Source organism: Acipenser ruthenus, chromosome 19 (genome assembly GCF_902713425.1).
Source record: "Acipenser ruthenus chromosome 19, fAciRut3.2 maternal haplotype, whole genome shotgun sequence".
In the NCBI taxonomy this organism is placed as follows: Eukaryota; Metazoa; Chordata; class Actinopteri; order Acipenseriformes; family Acipenseridae; genus Acipenser; species Acipenser ruthenus.
The window spans coordinates 7,590,409-7,611,270 of NC_081207.1; the positions used below are offsets into that span (position 1 = coordinate 7,590,409).

The window sequence follows — 20,862 nt, forward strand, 5'->3', positions numbered from 1 at the left end:
ACTTTAGCTTTTGTCATGAAGTAAGTAAATATAATTGGGATACTTAACAGTTTATTTTCTTGGCTTTGATGGGATTCCTATGAATCATCTTGCTGGTGGGGGAGTGGGTGTGTGCAGCACAGCGTCCCAGGAGAGGCAGTGCTCCTCATGGATCTAATCTCATGGCTCTCCCCGCAGGGTGTCCCAGAAGACCTGCTGTTCTTCTACGAGAGCCTTCGCAAGGGAGGGGGAGTGTCCCGCGTGGATGAGTGCCTCCTGATGTACCGCTATCACTCCCAGGCAGCAACCCACTCTGTGCTCGAGTAAGAACCCTTCGTTATCTTTGCGGTTTGAATGCTCCATCGCTATTCTGGAGGAGCCTGCACCAAATAGGAAACCTGTATTTTATCATGCATTTTCAGCACTCCAACAGATATACAGTAGTTATATATTAGAAGTGGCATACATGATGGTTCTGTAATATTAACAACAGCTATATTACTATGTTTTGGCCCATGGCTTTATCCACTCACTCTGTGCCACTTCTGCAAACTGCTAGTTGAATGATAAACGGATATAGGAATGCGTAAATGCCAGTAGGCAGGGCATGGGTGACGCCTGTGCAAGGTGTGAACAACAGAAGAAAGTATGACAAATGCCCTAGCAACAAAGAAGGTCTGGATTTGCAGGGGAGTCATTAGAAACCTGGATGACATAGCCAATTAAGGATAGTGTCTCTTGACAGAAAACAGTTTTCTAGTTCCAGTATAGCACCGGTCTGCTGATTCATTCAATTAATTTCTTTTATCACCTTACAGGAGCAGCAGCCAAACAATTTTCTTAAAACGCTTGGCTTGTCACTGGCTCTCTGCTAGCCTCTGTTAAGTTGATGATTTGTTATATAGCTACATAGGAAGCAGACTCTTTGAGTTGGGTATGGCATCATGAAGTCGCATTCAGTGAGCGTATTAACAATCATTCTGTAGCAGAAGAGGTTAGTTAGTCTCTTCAGAACATTTTTGCATGTTGTTTAACTTGATTCTTTACCTTGATTTTTTAACACTTGAGGTGGACGTTTTTCTTATACAGAAAGTAATATGTTCTGAGGTGAAATCAATCAATACATTTCATTGGTCAGACTCTTTGTAAATAGTTGTAACCACTGTACTGTATGCTCGCTAGACATGTTTTCAGTAAAGGATTTTGCCCTCCTTGACCTAGAGGTATTCAAGGACAGTAGAAACATTGTTACAGATATACCGTATTTGCTCGAGTATAAGTCGAGAAATTTAACCCCAAAACACAGTCCTGAGGTTGGGGGGGGGGGGGGGCGACTAATACACGAGCAAACATATGAACCAATCTATAATGTATAGTAAAAGTCTATATTTACTGATTGCGGTGACCAGCGGCACCATGATCGGGCATCATCATCATAATAATAATAATAATAATAATAATAATAATAACGTTACGTTTTCTATTGCGTGACCCTGTAGCATAGTGCTTCTGTGATTGTTGTGGGCAAATACTTGTTGCCCTCGTTGCTGGAGAAAATGCTTCTCAAGATTTGGCGAAAACGATTCTGTGACATTGTCTATATATAAAAAAATGAATCCCAGGTTTGTTTACATCAAGAAGCTGTCACATAAAACACAGACACAGTTTCATTGAATTACAGCCAGACAACACCACTCCCCACATTCCATTGAAATAGATACTTCCGTGTGGGCTAGGAAGGAAGTGGGGTGGGGCTTGTATACTAAAATAATACTATTGTAGGCTATCCAAAAATAAAAACAATACTTGTATTGTAATGTGCGTCAAAATGACGCGCCTGGCGGTTCTAGGTAGATGTGCTTGTAAAATTGTTATATTTGCAAATCTGCCACTCAGATGCCATCAGGATATCTAATACATATATTTAGTCAGTAAAAAGTTAGAATCACATCTACCAAGAACCGCCAGAGCAGTCATTTTGCCTGCCTTGTACAATACATGTTTTTATTTTGAATATAACCTACAATATGCTATTTTATTTTTTATATACAAGCCTGTTGTTGTCTCTACTGGACCTGGCAGCCATCAATTCTTTCGTTTTGTACAAGGAATGCACCGGGGAAAGTATCAGTAGGAGAGATTTCATCTTGAAGCTAGCCACAGTGCTTCGGCAGAAACATTTCGATCAGAAAACAGCTGCAGGCTGCAGCAGCTCAACCGAGAGGGATATTGCTGCAGAACGCAGACTCGCACAGAGTAGCTCTCACAGGCAGCTCACACAGCATAGTGTTGCATAAGCAACTTGTAATAGACGTCATCATTATATGCTACTGCCCAATCACATGATAAGGGTGATGAATTTAGGTACTAAAACAAAGTTTATTTCATAACAATAACCTAACCCTAAACCTAAGGTTCGTGGTATTGGCCGTGGATCACCAATTAATTCTCACTGGGTAATCACTATGTTCAGTGTTCTCCCCCTCCAACACCCTGTTTATGGTCACGTGGTAGGAGCGTAGAGGGTGAATGAAGCAGGACGTAAATTACGAGTTTCTCACACAGCATACATACCCTATGTGAGCTCCCTGCGAGAGCTACGCTGTGGGAGCCTTCGTTCTGCAGTGATATACTCTTGGCTCAGCCTGGATTCTGTGCTGCGAGTGACACACACGCATGAGAAAAAACATGTTACTTTTGTTTTAGATTAAAAACTACTTTCGTTTATACAGTTTTGCATGTACATACACCTGTTTACACACTAGTTTCTTTTGAAATGTTTATTTTATTATAGTTTTTCATTTTTTGAAGTAGTGCCTTATATGTGGTAAGTTAGAAAATAAACCGTTTTATGTTTCATTGTTCATTTAGATCTGGCATTTCTGCTGTGCAGATGTTTGATATGATGTGCTTGAATAAAACTTTTGATTGTATCCAATAGTCTTTCATTTAATATTGATGTTGTTTAAAATGTACCGTGATAATAACTGCCGGCGGTGGTTTTAGGTATGAGTATAACGGGTCTAGTGTTAATTGGCTCATAATCCTTTGGAAAAAAAAAAATTATATACGAATCTCGCCCTCACAATGGGGGTCTCGACTTTACACAAGGTCGACTTTTACTCAAGCAAGTACAGTAATTCACAAGGAGGAGTCTACCAGTGGAAAATCATGTCAGTAAATGCTGGTTTGGAAAACAAAGATTCTTTCTGGCTTGAAACCTAAACCTCACATTTTTTTGTCCTTTTTTTGTTGTTGATGGAATGAATTATATTGGTTTTCTTTGCTTTCTTTACATAGACAGATTAATCTGACTGAATTTGGGAACAACATGCCCTCTCTTATTTACATTAGTTACTGACAGAAAAAAAGTGTCTCAGCAGCATCTACTGAGACACGATGGAATTTTTTATTTGTTTAGTTTTTACATATTTTAATTCTAAATTATGGCCCTGAGGACAGATATGCAGTACCCAGCAGCAACTAAATAAGGATTTCTAGAAGCTGAGTATGCAGAGCATTCCTGTGAGGTCAGTGCAATGGAAGAAATCCTGTTCCTCTGCATCACTCAGTCACAGTGACAGAGAATGTGTCCAGGTGTGACAGTCTGTTATGACAACAATTCGAATAAGCCACCATTTCCAGCCTTCAGTATGCAGCGTAGCCTAGTGGTTAGGAGAGGGCTGGGATGCTGAAAAACAGGAGTTTAAATCACAGCATCCGTGATCTTTATTTTTTTTACTATCCTTTTGTTTATAACTTTTTAAAGGTGTCTCATACATTATAAATGTATGGGCTATTACACGTAATGCAAAATGTCAGCTAGAAGTTTTCTAATACAATGTCAATGTCGTATAACAAAATACCAGAAAATATCGGGCAACACCTTTAATAGTAAAGAGCTTCAAATTACATTTCTAAAGTTGTATTTATTTATTTATGTACTGTCTCCTTTTCTTTTTTTTATAATGATGAATCATTCTATGGTTCTTTTTGTAATTACACATATATTGTGGCAGATCAAGAAAAAGTGAGAGCCAGCGCCATCTAGTGAACAGATACTTTTGTATTTCTGGACAAACACAGCTGTGCTCTAGATGGCACTTTAAATGATCATTTTGCTTGAAGAGAAGAACAGCACCTGAATGCAGCTCACAGTACAGAAAAAAACACTTTTCCTATGGGAAACTTTTATAAGGGCCTTAACCATTAATTTGTTACCAAAAACCCTTCACGAACTCAGGAAAGAGATGCAGAAAGATAATGTTTCTCTCCCCATAATTAGATTTGAAAATAAAGGACCTGTAATACAGGGATGTCTGCTAAACTTAAGCACCAAATTTACATTTATAGTTGCAGGGTACCCTCAGATTTGATACTAAAGACTTGACAAGGGCAATTAGTTGCAGTCTTTGGAGTTCAGTTTGATTTAATGTTGAGGCAAAGCATGCCTGTAGAGAAACACAGTGTGCTTCGTGCATGGTCACAAGTTCAAAATAAACTTAACATAACAGGAACATCAAACATAGACATCACAACATTTCCTGTTGGTTATCACACATCAAGTTTCTTCATCTTTTTTTCCCCAAGAAGCTATTTCTGTCTTGTTTTCTACATCTTTTAACATCTACACTTTTTAAGGTAGGGCCTGTTTGGCCTAAAATTATACATGATTGGTTATGAGTATGGCTCGTGTGTATATTGGCTGTTTTTATTTTCGGGTGACCAATTAGCTAAGTGAAGCATGGACATACTATTGTCCTCTGAATTATGTTGTATAATTATACCCAAATTCAATGTGAAAGATCTAGAGGAGGTTAGGAGTTTGTGATTTAAAAAAAAATTGTGGAGGATATTGTAATGGAAATGTTACCACATTGGTCCAGGAATGAAATAGAACAATATTGATACATTTTATTAGAAGCTGGAAAGAAATAGTGTAGACTACATATTCAAGGCAGTGTTCACCATGCAGACAGACAGACGAAGATGACCAGCATCAGGTTGCTTTAATTGTGCTTGCTAACATTTAGTATTGTTTTTTCTAGCAATTGTGTCTGGCAGGAACTTCATTATGCAGGTTATTCATTATTATATTAGTGGAATCATTTTTATATTTAGTTTGGAAATATTTGTAATGTTTTTTGGGGATGTTTTGACAAAATAATACAAGTACGTCAAAGGAACTTTTCTCAGTATTCGTAAATTGATAAGGCTTTATTTAATGCTGTTTTACAAAGAAAACATGAAGACTAGCAGCAACATTGGCCTCATCAAAACATAATAAAGACTGGGACCAAGTGCTTTGCCAAATGTAGCGTTAGCAAAGAAATGTAGAAAAAGTTTGCTTTTGCTAATTGGCAATAACTGCTTTAAGTCTGTCCGACTTAGACGTTGCACACTGATAAGAGACTTTAGAAGGGGTGGCTGTGTTCTCTTCTTAACCAGTAGGGCTCTCACAAGCCATTGCAGCCCACAGACAAACCACTTTGTAATGGGATCTTGGCATTTAGCTGGAAGACTTCCAGGGAACTGTGGTAATGGCATGGGTGTAATAAGGGAACTCATCCTAAGGGCCAGACTTCAACCAAGTTACCAATAACTAGCCTTATGTTCAGGAAAGAATCAAATGTGTTTGTTCTAAAAAAAAAATGTACTGAAACTTAACTTTGCTTTTATAATACTCATTATGAGGCTAAGCCCAACTGACAGGTACTGTATATATTCGGTATGCTAATTGGATAATTGTAACATGTTTTGGCAAGTTTAATATCCTGTTTCAAAACTCTTCCCATGAATATTGTGGGTGTGGCTAAACTACTATCAGTATATCCATATATTTAGCCTTAGCCCCTACACCATACAGCTATGGCCAAAAATTTTGCATCACCCTATAGAATTACCTAATTTTGCTTCATAAATTCGAATGAAACCTGCTGAATCATGTTACATTAACATATTGAATTACATACCGCTTTGTAGTTTTCCATAAAATGTGACATTTCGAAATCTGAAATGAAATACTGTACTACTATTATGGTTTCCGGTAGACTTTTGCAATATCATTTATTACTTTCTTAGATTGCATGATGTTAAATAAAAGCCTTATAGTTTTTGTTTTTTTAAGTAACGTGTCAGTCCTAAAATTCTAGGTGATGCAAAACTTGGCCAAAACTGTACAGTAGTTCCGAGTAGTGTCCAGGACCCACATATACAAACCAATAGGAAGCCTAGATCTTTCTTGACAGTAGTACTTGGCCTAGACCCAAGGAAGCTAGTTGTCTAAGGAACAGTGCACAGGTCATGGAAATAATAAACAACTAGGTTAAGGTAAAACAAACTGTTGAAAATGAAAATCAAATGGTCTCTCCATATTTTATCACAGCACATACAATCAAGCAATAACATACAAAAAAATCAAGAAATGTGTTTGTTAAACTATAGTTACAGATTACAGTAATTGGACTATTTTGCCAGTACTCTGTGCACAGCAATGTGCTATTAGGACTACATTAAGTTATTTAACAACATTGGGGGTACATTGGACATTGGCTTAATATCTCAAAGATGCTCTGCTTCTCGGACAAGTTTTATCACTGAGAACGGAGTCATGAGCATTCCAAAGTGGAACACCCTGTCAATAGATCCAGTGTAACAGTGTAATTAGCAGTGACTTGGACAGATGTACTCTGTGAGATATGGTTTCTCTTTCCTCAGGACATCGAAAGCTTGAACCTGGAGTGCAGTTAACAGACTGCTTGCACTAAAGTAATTGCTGCAATTAGGAGCCAGTTGAGGTTCAGTTAAAACAGCCCCTGTGAGACAAGACTAGAGAGCCCTCGAGGCCGGTGTACAAGCATTAAAGTGATTTCTTATTTACCCATCCCCACTGCAGTAAAGAGATGTTCCTGTTTTAACTGGGTTGTACACTGCCTGGAATTCATAACGATCACTGATTGTCAGCATAATTGTAGTGTTATATTTAAAAGTATTGTGTTACCATTTGATAATTCAAAGCAAACTGTGCAAAGGCACCTCGATTAGGGGAGTATTGTGTTATTAGATAAACCCCCATATTATGATAAAAAAGCTATCCCAACTGGACCAACAAACTGCCCCACTCCTTTCCCAAGGACCATCGTTATGTGTACTGTAGTTCTTGGCCTGCAGGAAACTTGCAGTTCTACTTTCTTCCTCCACATCGACATCATTCACAGTGGGGATTAATTAGAAATCTGTGGCACTATCAGTAACCCTAAGACAAACGCATGCTGGAAAATTCAAACAGTTGTAATCGATCTAATTGAATCTTATCGTTATTTCGTACAGTTGTCATAACACATAGGAAGGCTTTGGCTGAACTATGAGTGATTGCATGACTGGGTATGGCAGCTGGGAATCAGATGGAACCCCTGCATCAAGGACTCTTCACCTCATCTCAGTTTGCATGTGCCAGATGTGAAGTGCTTACATGTAACGTTTCATGTATTAAACACTGATTAAAGTTTCCCATTTCCTTGACTTACATTTCATCTTTACACATTTCTGAAAGAAGAGGCTCTGCAATGGAATATGTTGAAAGAAAAAGAAAAATAACGTGATGACTGTTAAGTAAGCATGATTTCTTGCTAGCCTTAATTATTAGTATTTTATAATAACTTTGATATTTAGATAGTGGGTTCCTCTTCTTCTTCAACAGTAGTTTATAAATAATAGTAGTATTTTGTTAATAATAATAATCATGATAACTTTCAATCCATTTAAAATAATGCTATTAAGCAGCTGTGGTGGAAATAACATATCCTGAGTGAAGAGATGAGAGACAGGATAATAGTTGCCTTTTTTGACAAGCTCCAGAGAGATAGCACAGTTAAGAGATCACTGAGTGTGGGTCCCTGTTTTCAAGCCAGTCCTGACAAAGGGTGGGTAGCTCATGATGAAACCTCTGCTGTTCAAGTTTCATGGGCACTGCAAACGGTGTTACTGAATTAAAAAAATGTGCCAGCTGCAGAAAAAAAAGTGTTCTTGCCAGAAGATCAAAGACATTTTTTAAAAGCCTTTTGTTAAACCGCAAACGCCTCCTAATAATGACTGTTGTATGGTACACCCCATAATCTAATTGGTTCTGTCTTTGGAAGAGACTCAAAAGTTTATTTCACTGATCGTGCAGTAATATTCCAATATTGCACAAGTTTTATTTTTTGTATTTCACAAATTATATATATTTTTAATATAGATGTTTTTATTGCAGTGAGACAGAGGCCAAATGTTGTATAGCGTTTATAACAAAGGTTTATGTAAGACAATGGCATGCTAATGAGTCAGGACAGTTGCTGGAAAAGGTTTCCTACCAAATGGGAGCAGCAAACTCAATTCTCATAGAATAGTAATTTCATTCTCCTGGAACTGTTAACAAGACAATGTGCATTGTGAAAGAGCAGGGTCTTCTTTGCAGTGTCAGGTCAGGTTCTAATGGATTTTTAAACACACATGGTTGTTATACAGCTGGGTCCCAGGGATCTATGCTACAGTTGCAAGCAGTGCACATAACAACATTATCTACTAATCAAGGTCTGGCATCTCCATGGCCAAAAACATCATATGTAGTTTGAAACAAAAATGATCAGTATCATTGGCAGCATGCGTAACATGTTTACTGTGGGCAAATCAAAATGGTGTCTTCAGTTTCAATTTTGAAAATATTCGATATTTAGGAGAAACAATTTAAATACAAATGTTAATAATGCCTTTTTTGAAGGCCGTCACATAATTAATGTCCTTCATAGAAAAAGCAAATGCCTTGTTTGTCTACAGCGTTTTTCTTTACCATTGTTTTTTTTTTGGTCAGCATAACTTTGAATTTATCTGAAGATGTGCTCTATGAATGCAGTTTAGTTTTTACGTCTCTGTGTTTGAACTGGACATGTTAACCAAAAACAGATCTTCTCTAACATCATTCTGGGGTGTAAATTGAAGGCTGACCATTGAGGAAAGTTCCTTTATTAAGCCACCAAAACCTTTGGTTTCAAACTTCTGACAAGACCCCAATCCAAGATGGTTTATATGTAGTTGGTAATGGCTTTTGAGAGCTCTTGGCTGTTTCTATGCAGGAAATGCTTAAGGCAGTTTTTTAACTTGCATGTTACCATTTGTGAACCATCTATTTTGGTGAAGTCTTCAGTTTGCTATTATGCTAATGATGATCATCTTGTTAGCTGAGGTCACAGGTTGGCCCAGTGACATGGGTGCTCAGAACTGAGCAAATAAAACAAATGCAAACACTGTAGCACCTGGTGTTTGTTAGAGTTTTGTAGTTTTTAAGTTTTGATATTTGATGAGATCAGAATCCAAGATGTAGTGAGGCTTCAGGTATAAGACTTTAATGAAATGCAGTCCAATTTCCTACAAACCATCTGAAACATCAGTCTTTGAACTGTCTTAGATAAGGAATCATATCATTAGAATGTTTTTGTGCTCAAAATACTGTAATAAATCACTAACCTTTTACAGTAACATATTTGTTTTGAGTCAACTAGGGTACTTTATTGTGAAATCTGTTAGTTGTTTAGTTGTGCAACAGATTGCTGTTGCTATTTTTGTGATAACTTTTAACTTGTTTTCAACCAGCTGCATTACAAGCGGTGCCTGACTGAGTGTTTATTACAGTATTTTAGGCAAAAGTAAAACAAAAAATATGACTATTAATTGTGCGTAACATTTTTTTGAACTGCAATATAATATCGTGCAGGTTTTATAGGTCTATTTCCTGTATGAAATCTTAAACACGTTTAAAGTTTGGAACTGTCTGTAGTCTGTAAATAGCTGTTTATTATATATATATATATATATATATATATATACAGTGCTCCCTCGCTACATGTTTGCATCACATCGTATTGCAGATTAGGCCTTATTATAATATTAATGTTCATTAAAAAAAATATAAAAAAAACACCACTTTGATACAATTTAAACACACATTGCTAAACGAACCAAATACCTATGTGTTGAAAAACGCAACCAATTCTAAATAAATAATTAACTTCATATTTTTTTAAAGCTTTGTTTTAATTTTTTTTTTTTTTTTTGGTCAGCAAAAATATTTTTGAATTATTTTACTCAGTTGCCCCTAATACACAAATAAATCACAGAGATGTGCATAACAATTACTAACCGGTATGTATTAGGTGTTGACAAATTACGTTATCCTTTTAATGATTATAACAAACAGCTATTTACAGACTACAGACAGTGAGTTCCAAACTTTAAACGTGTCCCTGTTTACAGGTAAGAACTCAACTTTATTAGGAATACATTGTGTTATTGTGTTGTAGGCATTATATTACGATCATGCCTGTTATGGTAAGTTTAAAAATGTTTAATAAAACATTGCCTCAAATTTTTGGAAAATTGATAAACTTTCAGTAAAGAAATACAAATCGAGATCTGAGCCTGTGCAATATTTAAACACCCAAAATAATTTTAAATGAGAAATATATTGTGATTAATTTGGTGTACTAATTCTAATTTATAATTATAATTATGTAAAGCGTGCTTGGTAAATTATTACATTTTTATTGATGTCTATGTTTATTTGCACAAGGTAACATTGTTTTTGTGTGTGTATATATATATATAATATATGTGTGTGTTTTTAAAAAGCACAAAAGTCGTTTTGCTGTACCGTTTTAAGTTTACTATTTCAGTTTAATAGGAAAAGTTAAACTTAATGTAGTCAGACCGTTAGAAACCTCAGTGTAATGACATTAGGAAATAACACCGTGCTAGCGCGTGAGTTCAAAAATGTAAAGTTTTCTTGTTGACATAAAATAGTGTATTGAATAGATTAACCTGGATTTACATTTTTTAATTAATGCAATTTTGTCCATCTGTTTGCCATTTCTTCGTAATATTACTGTGATCTGTATACAAATTTGACAGCTGGGGTCTTTAAACTACACGCCACATGTGTTCGCTTCTCATTGGTTAGTTTCCCAAGTTACGGCCAAGTAAAGGACTATGCGTGTGTTGCTCAACCCTGGACCCAAACATTCTCACAAGGATGGCACGTGAGCCTGACTGCATGTAAACCAAAAAATGGTTTGAAAACTCATGGTTCGCAATTTCATTCACACCTTACTATTACCTAACCTTACTATTTTAGAAATACAAAGGCAGATGAATAACAAGTTGTATTTTCACCATTTCAAAAAAGATTAACTGACAGTCATTGGTAAAGTTAATTATTGCAGGTAAGAACCAGCTGTCCATTGCTGAACAAAGTTAACTGCTTGGTCACCTCTGTAAGATTGCGTCTTGTAAGAGGTTCGATTTCTTCTCAAAAGTAATTAATCTTCTTCAGGTAAAGTCAATCCAAAATCGTTTATTCAGGAATCAAAATGCAAACAGGAACAAAGCAAATCAAAGAATACATACAGCCTATGGTAGGCCTCAGAAGGTGTAATGTCTGAGCTGCATCAGTGGAGATGTTAGTTTCTGAGGAAATAAATTACTTTGTACAGCACAGATATACAGCTAGATGATGTAATTTCCTTGACCAAATTTGGTCTTAGTTCTCTAGCATGAGACAAAGCACATTAAAGGTTACATTTGAGAACAATGCTATGAGTTTTGCTCAATTCTCGCAGGCAGTAAAGCGCTATACCCGCGCATCACAAGGTCGAAAAACAACCCTTTATTAACCCTGCATTGATTCAGAGCTTACATTAAACACATGGAAATCACACAATGTTTACGAACAGTTTCAATGATTTCTTTACCATTTAAATGGGAGTATAATGGAACAGGAACAAAGGCTGGTGGAACAATAAGGGCTTGTGCAATTTAACTGGAACAGCGTGTACATTACCCCACAAAAGATGCGTGTTTATCAGAAAAAGCCTACGTGTTCCTGTAGTATAGTGTATTATTATGCGATCTGTGATACTTACCTAAAGTTATAGCACTTTTATAGTCACTTTTAACAAAAGTAATAGTTTTAGAACCAGTTTCAGTTGGTTTGATTGTGGTTTGTATATAAGCTCAAAACAGGTTATTAAGCAGAAACAATTTATGCGAAAACAAAAGTGTTCTCTGTCCCGAGGTCACAGCTGCACTCTGAGGTATGAAAAGCCAGTTACTCCGACATGGGTGCATTTGGGGCCACGTGCCAAGCTGATGAGCTGCAAGGTAAGAGAACTACATAGGCAGAAATCCTTACAGTCTGCTCACAATCAAGAAGCTTGAACTAGGGAGGTTCAGAGTCTGAGGGTTAGTAGTCTGTACAAATCTAAGGCAAGAGTTAGGAACTATGTAGAAAGCAGATGGCTTGACATAAAGGAGCTAAGATACATAATATACAGTACATGACTTCATAACCTGTATTTATTATGTGATGTTATAATGTCATGTTCTTTGAGTCTTAGCCAGACATACATCATTGTTACACTTCATTGCTTGACAAACCATGTTTTATCATTTATTTTCAGATTTTTTAGATCAAATATAATTGCATACTGAAATTAAGAATTTAGTAGTTGATCACATCATATGGCAACACATGTGGTTGTAAGCTATTATACATTTCTTTTTCCTAATTAAACAATAATTAATATTTATAATTATGCTTCATAATATTAACTTTTTTCATAAAAGCATTTTTGGATTTTGTTATTTAACAACTCCTGTATTTTTTCAAATTAGTAACCAGCTGTTACTTCTCCGAGGTGATGTAGACTGCAGAGCATATGCTTCAATGTGTCAGTCACCACATACAATGGTGTAGAAGCAATGAAGAACCCCTTGAAGAGCTTTTACCTCAAGATTGAAGGTGTTTAAGGGCAGAGCAACACATGCATAGTCCTTTATAACATGAAATACCAGACTTCATAAATTAGCCTACATTGTTTTAATGCGCACCAAAAAATTGATGAAGTAGCACTGCTTTATTACTTGCATTTTACATCAGGAAATTTAATAATATAGCTGTACTATATAGCTAAATAATACTGTAAAAGGAAAATGCAATGCAAACTAATATTGTGAAATACCACAAGACTTTTGTTGAGACTCGTTATTGATGATAAATATAGTATGACTAATTAAATAAAATACAAACTTTGGAGTGGTGCGGTAGTTCATACATAATCAAACAAGTGCACAAAACGGCTATTGCAGATGGCAAACCTGACGAACAACTTAACTGTATTAGGTAGGTTTGAAATGTGGCACACTTGTCATTTCCAAATCCCTTCAGTGCGCAGGACTGGTGACCTTTTTCTTCTGCTAACCACTCCTAAAATGTTGTCATCAGACTCAAAACACCGGGCTTTTAGTGAGAGCCGTTTGGGTCCAGGGTACAGCTACACGAGCATAGTCCTTTATAACATGAAATACCTGGCATTTGAGCCCGGTGTTTAGGTCCAGGGTACAGCTACAGAAGCATAGTCCTTCATAACACGATGTGTTTGGATCCAGAGTAGAGATATACAGCCTTGTATAAGATAAACTCACCTTATTAATACCTGTTAATCAGTTTTGTGAAAATAAATAAATGTATTTTTTTATATTAATACTGGCACCAAGCAATTGTTCTGATTGCTTAGTTTATTCACCATGCAGCTACATCAACATTATATTACATTGTTTCAACATGCACCAAAAATTTATGAAGTGCCACCGCTCTATTACTTGCATTTTACATAGCTAGTGAAATGATATAAGATATGCAAACTAATACTGTAAAATACCACGAGAGATTTGTTAAGACTCGTTATTGATAATAAATATAGTATTAATGAGTAAGTAAATCCAAACGTTCGAGTGGTGTGGTAGTTCATAGTTAGGGTGACCAGACTTCCCACTTTAGTCGGGACAGTCCCGGTTTTCCATCAAAGGTCCCGGTGTCTCGACATTTTGCTCGAAATCTTTAAAAAGTCCTGGTTTTCAACCACTTCATGTTTTCAAAGTAACTTAAACAACCACTTTTAGTTTATGGCATCTGCAGTGAAAACAAAATATAATATAAAAAACAAGGCACTAGGGTAATCGAGACCATTATTTTTATAAAGTGATTAACACAGGCGTATGTGCTTATTCCTTAGTGCGCTGTGTGTTTTCATTCAGTTTATATTCAATATGAATCTTCAATTGTGTGTAATTTTGTAGCAGTTCAGTTCTGACAGGATTTAGCCCAGCCAGAGCAGCTAGAGGTTGCAAGCATCCGAATTATTATTATTATTATTATTATTATTATTATTATTATTATTATTATTATTATTATTAATAATCAACTAAATATAAAAGTCTACAATACGTATAACACAATATGGCTGCTTATTACTAATTATACACATTATACACATTATATGTACTGAAATTAGCTAGCTACTTAAAAAAAAAGAAAAAAAAAAGATAATACTAAGAGTGAGAGGATGGCTATTTAAATACCCATTAGATAGCCAATATTTAACAGGTTTAATTAGTCTTATCAATTATTTAACAATGTGTCCCGGTTTTGAGCTTTGAAAATCTGGTCACCCTATTCATATTTAAGCAAACAAATGTACAAAACGCAAATGGCAAACCTGATGAGTAACTGCATTAGTTTTGAATGTGGCGCGCTTGTCAAATCGCTTCAGTGCGCATAACCGGTGATCTTCCTTGTTGTGTTTTTTTTTCTAACCACGCCTAAAATTTTGACGTCAGACTCGAAACACCAGGCTTTTAGTGAGAGCCAGTACAGCACCGCTATTACGTATGGACTGTCACATGAACTACCGGAAATTGAGCCAGCTGGGTTTTGACAGCACAAAAGAGACATGTGCGTCTGTTTGGTTAGCAGTGGTCATCACTAAAAGTCTTGTGAATAGATAACGATGGCATCCAAGCAAAGCCTTGGGTGGAATTTCTTTACCAAGCGGGAGAAAATGGAATTTGCAAACTCTGCCAAGAAAATATTTAATTCAAAGGAGGAAGCACACTTACTTAATGTGCTCCACATTATATTATTTTTATTTTATTTATTTGCTTATTTATTTTTAAATAAAGGCTACTTATTTGATCTTTTTGGTCACAATCACTGTAGATAAAGCATTCCGTATTGGAAGCCACACGGTTATTATTAATGGATCACAGAGTTATCACTGACATAAAACCAACAGGATGTTATGTTGTTTTGTTTCCGATTTAGTTCCTGAGAAGAATAGTCGCCACAGTTATTATTGAGGTGTACTTTCCGCTCGCTGTGTGTTATTGTTTTCTGTAAAACACTGATATCCTGGAGACCCGCGTTCTCAACTGTATTGTCATATTTTCTACATTTTCTTTAAATTCTCAAATTAATAAATCGAAACCCGGGAAGTAAAAAGAGACCCGGGTAGCATTGGGTAGTTTAAAACCCGATGGGTACCCGGGTTTTCGGGTACCCGTGCCGATCTAATATATATATTATATAATGTAATTTTGACTTTTTAAAACATCCAAGCATGGACATGTTTGCCTTTTCTTTTCTACCCACAAACACTAAAGCTCAAAGGCAGCTTCCCCTTGGTTATAATGACCAGAAGTTGCATCTCTGTGTCATGTCTTTGAATTGAGTTTGGTTCATAACCTTAGCAGCAGGACTGGGGTTTTAAAATTCCAAGAATGATAAGTTCCAAGCTAGAAGTGTGTTGTCCTTGGAACGGAGGGACAGGTTGGCTCCACTATAGAAGGAAACACTGTCACAAGGCTTCTGAGATCACCACTGAGCCAACAGCGGGCCTGGCTATTGCCAAGTGCAGTCCGGTCTGCAGCTTTTAGACAGAGACATCAAGAAAGATTAAAGCAAGCCCATCTAGTTTCATGCCAACTGTAAAGTCTGTACACCCACTGACTTATACAATGACCAGATGATCAAGCTTTTTAGCAGACAGAAGAATTTGCACGTTATGGAGAAGGCAGGTCTAACATGGCATTGCAGATGGCATTGGCTTTGAACAGTGATTGCCCTTTGTGTTTCAGTCAGTTCATGTAGAGTACCGAGGTAAAAGAGGGTCTTTGAAAAGATACAGCTGGTATATTGAACCAGGTAATAAACCTGTCCAAAGCATGCCTATTAACATATGTGAAACAAGGAGCAAATAGAGTGCAGTCTTGTGGAGCACAGGACTGCATTCCCCAGAAGGCCTCAGGCTGAAAAGCCTTAACTGTGATGATTTTCTGCTTAATTATGTGAATTGTTTAATTATTTTGGCAATTGGCCTAATCAGCCAATTGCATGATTTAGTAGGGTATAAAAACCCCACAGTTTATGCATTCTGGGCTGCAGAGTGGAAAGCCTGGTTGTGAGTGTGTACAGCCGAAAAAGGTAGTGTGGAAAACCTTTTTGTTTAATATGTTTGTTTTATGTAACGGATGTTCTTTTTATTACCGGTAAGCAGAGTAGCTGCCCGGTTGCTGAGTCAGGTTAAAAGAAGAAAAAGTGTTTAGTCAGTACTCCGAACTGAGTTAGGTTTTGTTTTCCATTTGTTTCTTTTGTTTAAAAATAAAATAACAGAGCAACCGTGCTTTGAAAACAAGTCCTGTGTGTGTCTGGGTCAATAAAGTGCTGGAAAAAGAACCCGATAGAAGCAGAGTCTCTCGCACATATAAAAAACAAAGAATTAAATGATTAAATAAAACCTGGTCGACAGATTAACTCTTTCTCTCACACTGGTGAGGAATTTGCATCGTATTGACTTATACTTAAAGTTTTCAGCCAAATTATCTTCATTCCTGTGTCGTGGAAAAAGCCACTTGTTGAAATGTTTGCCTCTGGCACTGGTGTGGGTTGGCAGTTGTGTGCATTTTGTTTGGTGTGAGGGTGTAAAGGACCCTATTCTTCAACAGTGCAGAGGTCGCTTTAACGCAAAAAAAAAAAATGGTCTTGCGTTCACGGGCGCACAGAATGGAAAGGGATGCAGATTCATTGTAATCTATTACACTGCAGCAATGACAATAAAATACTGTTCTGTAATGTAACAGCATTGATTAAGGTACACTCCAGTCCTCTATGTGGCAGCAATAAGCCTCATATTTGGCTTTGTCAGCAATATTAAGGATATTTACTTTAGGCCCTGTCCACACTACATAACCGATCTCGAGAACCATACTCAAAAACGTTTTAATTAATCCAGTTCAAATTTAGCATCCACACTGAAGTACCGTTTCATGTTTAGTCAGGTGTAATGCGTACACATACTAATGCTATTAGAATAGTTAGGTTACAGTTCCTAGCAGTGCAATGAACAGTGGGAATTAATACAATAGTATCCCATCATGCACTGTTTTTTTATTTTAAAATAATGTGTTATGCGCCATATTAACAGAGGTCCATATTGCTAAGAAATAAAACAAGTATTTTGGTAAAAGTTAATGCAAACACAGACACAAGTAGGGCTTGAAGTTTTCGGGTTTTATTTTTAATCAGATGACAAGTTTAGCTGATTCTGTTTCATAATTAAACTCAGAAAAAGCTGTTAATTGCAAAACAATCTTTGCTTTTACCTTCATATCTTGCCTGAGCCTAATTCTGGTCCCTTTAATTTTATTTCAAACAGAGCTGACAAATGATGTGAATTGTTCATCACCAATCCTACTTCTAACATGCATTTCATTTTTGCAGTCGCCTAATTTAATGTTGTGCTTTTGTTATTTTCTGCACTAACAGGGATGCCCTTACAGATTTTTTTAAGCATAAAAATGAATACCCAGTGCAGAGTGTACACTGACAGCAAGTCAGTTGTCAATCGGACGTTTTTTAGCTAAGCAGTCAGCATCTTCAGGAGATTCTCATGAAGATTGCTCATCAGCATCTCAGCCATCTACTTCTGACTACGAGTACTACAGTGACCGAAGCAGTTGCAAGCAGTAGTAATGCACAAAAACGATAACGAAAAATACATTCTTATAATTTTGAATGGGAGATGAAGTATCCATGGCTTAGCGACAGCAACATGTACTGTGTGTGAAAGAGCTGCTGGGCAACTTGTTTTGAAGTTACTGAAAAAGGTAGGCTAGAATTTAAACCTTCCCACAAAACAAGTAACTGTTTTTAAGCTTCACGCTATCTCCCTTCCTGGCTTAAATCAGTCAACTAACAAGCTTTTGGCGAAACATCCTCTTAACATGACACACACCAATCCAAATTCCTTTGACACTCTGTAAGATGGATGGCATTGGCTGGACATCACTGGAACTCTCGGGAGGAATGGCGAGTTCACATTGTTTGTCTTTGAATTTTTGTGGTTGTCCGAACTATGATATTATCAATAAAGAAGTGAAGAAGCTGCTTGTTACCTTATATGGAATCAACCAAGTGTTAAGTCAGTCACAAGCGACTGTCCAGAAAAGCTATCCTCAAGACAAATGAAATGATATCAGCATACACTGAGCTCCTTCATGGACTAATTACATACAGATACAATTATGAACCCACACTCATCCCACGCCTGTGCTGTCGCATTCAAGGGGTTAGGTTGCACAGCATACATCAGTGATAAGAGTTGATGAGAAAAAGTCTAGAAAGATCTCCTTGTGGGCTGTAGTCATAAAAGTGAGCTTTTTTTAATAAAAGTAAGTGCAGGGGGACTCAGAATGATAGTATAGGAATTCCACTGTATGTCTGGGGCTTCTGTCTGCAACAGTGATATGCTGCTGTTCCAATTACAAAGTTATTAAAAAGTGTACTAAATGCTAACTTGTAATCCTACAAGACTTGTTGTTTTTAGTGAACAGCTGTACACTGTCACATGCAACTAAACTCTTTTGCAGCTATGTCATCGGCAGCCCACTTCAACTTCACTTAACTCTGCAACAAAATACTGTTAACAAAAGGTGCTAAAATATTTTTGCAAGTCACCACAGTTGCAAAAACAGAAAAAAATAGCACATTTCTGAAACACGCATTTATATTACTATGGCATGTTTTCAAGTTAATATTTATTTATAATATGTGCTACATAAATGCAAATTCCGCGCCTATAAATGTTATTATCAAGACAGTGCTTAATAATATCACTCCAGTGCTGTACCCCTGAACTGCCTATAAAAATGCATGTTACAATAAGCCTCATAGCAGCTTTGGGATTTTATTAGTGTAATATGATGCAGAAAAGACTTAGAAATACTTATTAAAAGTATTCCCTTGCTATTACTCAGATTTTATTTTACAATGCTTTAAGTTGTAGAAAATGCAAAACCATCAGATCTAGCTGATTTAAACAAAACCCATGACGGTCGTGTTTCTTTTTCATGTTTTCCCAGATGGAGAGTGAAAACAAAATATGACTTCAGATTTCCACTTCAGTTTCATTGTCTAATGCCAGCACTGTCAACTCAGTTTGGCAAAAAATCACACATAAGTTATAGCAGAGCTTTGCGTGTTTGTTTGTGATGGATTGAGACTGGAGGAATCTTCCCTGCTTTCTAAAATTAACTTTTAAATGAGTACCAAGTCAAATATAAAAAATGTTTTTGAAGTGGTTTTATATTTAAAGGGTTATGGCTGAGACTCCCAGAATGTTTGTTTCCTATCCCATAGTAGAATGGCTGACAGGGCAACTCTATGGCACTTGTAGTCTCTTTGAAGAGCAACTTGTCCCAGTTCTGAAATGTCACAGTAATCTTAACTAATGCATTCTTCTTGTTTAGAATCGATTGGTATATAATTTTGTGTTTCAGTCATCACATACTGTAGCTTCAAAAATCTCTCGAACATGTCTTCTCTCTAAGTAGAGCGGGTCCAAAGAGTGTAACCATAATCGGTCCCACTGCAACACTAGAAATCCACTGTGGGCAGTGTTTCAAGGGGACTGATTAATGGCTACACTGGTGTAAGAGCTGTACTTGGAGAGAAGACGTTTGAGCGCCATTTTGTGGCAACGGGTGCTTTTCCCATCTAAGTTTTAAAACATCAACTGGTTGACTAAAACAAAAAATGATACAAAGTGGATCTGAACAGTAATATGGATACATTTGTTAAGCTCTTTAAACTTCTGTGATATTTCAAATTGAAGTTATATTTTCAAGTACACACCACCTCGAGTTATTCATGTCAGTTTCATGTGTCAATTTATGGACATGCAAGGATAATTACTTTGAATCTGCTAAGAAATAAATTACTATAATTACTCATATGGCTGGATGGCTGTGGCAAAGTGCCCCGCCCCTGTGTGCATTTGTGTGTTCTGTGTTGTATATATGCGTGCGTATGTTAATGTTGGTGTATAGATTGGTACACGGGATATAAACGGGTCTGTGTTTCACGTGTGTAAAAAGTGTATATTTGTATTTAGGCACGAGGAGAGCACAAATCACTTCACGTGCTGGTTAAATGTAATATGTGAACACGGGGTTTCACGTAATGAATTCACGTGCTGGGATTCAAGTGAGTAATTAATTAGTAATTGAATCCCAGCACAACAGTATATATAGAGACACATTTTCACTCACTGGTGGTTAGGTGTTCGGAAGAGGAGAACGGGAGAGAGAGAGAGGAGAGTTAAGTTAAAGATCGTAAAAGTGAAGATAAGTGTGTGTACTCACCGTGTTTGTTTGTCTCCGAGCACCGTTTGTGTTTAGTGCGTTTTGTTTGTCTTTTTACTTTGGCGTATAGTGCCGTGTCCCGTGTTTTGTGCTGTTTTCAACCCTTTTATTTGTTAATAAACGCTGAGTGCAGCCATTGCACTCAGCTCATCATCAACCACTGTCTTTGTTTTGAATTCCTGTCTGGTCTGACGCCACCCACTCTGGCCGTCTTTGTGACACGTGGTGTCATCGTGGGATAGCCGCGCCTCCAAGCGTCAGACCAGGAGGGGTTTTGTTTAAAAAAAAAAAAAAAAAAAAAAAGGATTACAAATATTG

The 20,862-nt window shown here is 36.8% G+C and overlaps 1 protein-coding gene across 2 annotated transcripts in view; it reads left to right on the top strand.

Annotated features, from left to right (window-relative positions):
* Nucleotides 1-20,862, top strand: part of b3gntl1 (UDP-GlcNAc:betaGal beta-1,3-N-acetylglucosaminyltransferase-like 1) — a 145,640-nt gene that overhangs the window by 107,403 nt on the left and 17,375 nt on the right. For both annotated transcript variants that reach the window (XM_034040611.3, XM_034040612.3), the window contains one exon: nt 178-302. In XM_034040611.3, coding sequence (XP_033896502.2) covers nt 178-302 — 125 coding nt within the window. The remainder of the gene's footprint in view (nt 1-177; nt 303-20,862) is intronic.